Below are 774 nucleotides of genomic sequence, written 5' to 3' on the forward strand. Positions count from 1 at the left end.
GCCATGCAAGTCTCTGCCAGAGGCGACCTTGCAAACTGGATGCTACCCGGTAAAGTCAAGGGCTTTGGCGGCGCAATGGATCTCGTCTCGAATCCGCAAAAGACAAAGGTTGTTGTCACCATGGAACACACGGATAAAAAGGGCCGGCCCAAGATTCTCAAGCAGTGCGAGTTTCCGCTTACGGGTAAGGCGTGTGTGAGTAGGATTATCACTGAGTTGGTGAGTCTTTCTTTTTCTTTTCCTTTCTCTGCTTCAGCTCTATGCAATTCGCTCAACTAACCGCAAAATCACCTTGTAGTGCGTATTCGACGTCGACTTTACAGAAGGTCTCACCCTGATTGAACTCGCCGATGGCGTCACCGTCGATGAAGTTCGCGCCAAGACGGGCGCTGATTTCAAGGAAGCCGCGGAAATTAAGCCCATGTTGTAGATGAATAAATTCCAGGCCAGGGTGGTGGGTAGTAAAGAATGAGCGTGGAGAGAGTGTTAGTTAGAGCGTGCAAGAGAAATGGAGAAATGTGTGAAGAGAGTTGAATAAGCATCAAGTAAGAGTGGAGAAAAAAAGAGGAAAAAGAGGAAGATTACCACGCCAATTCAAGTCAAACCAAATAGAAAAAAAAATTCCGCGTTTTATTCATCCACGCATTGTTGTTTGTTTCCATCTCGCACTAACTATCTATCTATCTATCTATCTATCTATCTATCTACTTTTCCCTACAGCTTCAGCGTATATATATATATATATCAGACAACCCAACATGACTTGCAATAAGA

At 44.6% G+C, this 774-nt stretch overlaps 1 protein-coding gene across 1 annotated transcript; it reads left to right on the plus strand.

The window, feature by feature from the left end:
* Positions 1–3: 3 nt before the first annotated feature.
* On the plus strand, positions 4–430 carry SETTUDRAFT_31876 (uncharacterized protein; the record flags this gene model as incomplete). Its single annotated transcript, XM_008028784.1, has 2 exons — positions 4–195; positions 299–430. 2 exons carry the CDS (start codon positions 4–6, stop codon positions 428–430), a joined length of 324 nt encoding a protein of 107 aa, XP_008026975.1.
* Between the last annotated feature and the right edge of the window lie 344 nt (positions 431–774).

This window comes from Exserohilum turcica, assembly GCF_000359705.1.
Source record: "Exserohilum turcica Et28A unplaced genomic scaffold SETTUscaffold_3, whole genome shotgun sequence".
Lineage (NCBI taxonomy): Eukaryota > Fungi > Ascomycota > Dothideomycetes > Pleosporales > Pleosporaceae > Exserohilum > Exserohilum turcicum.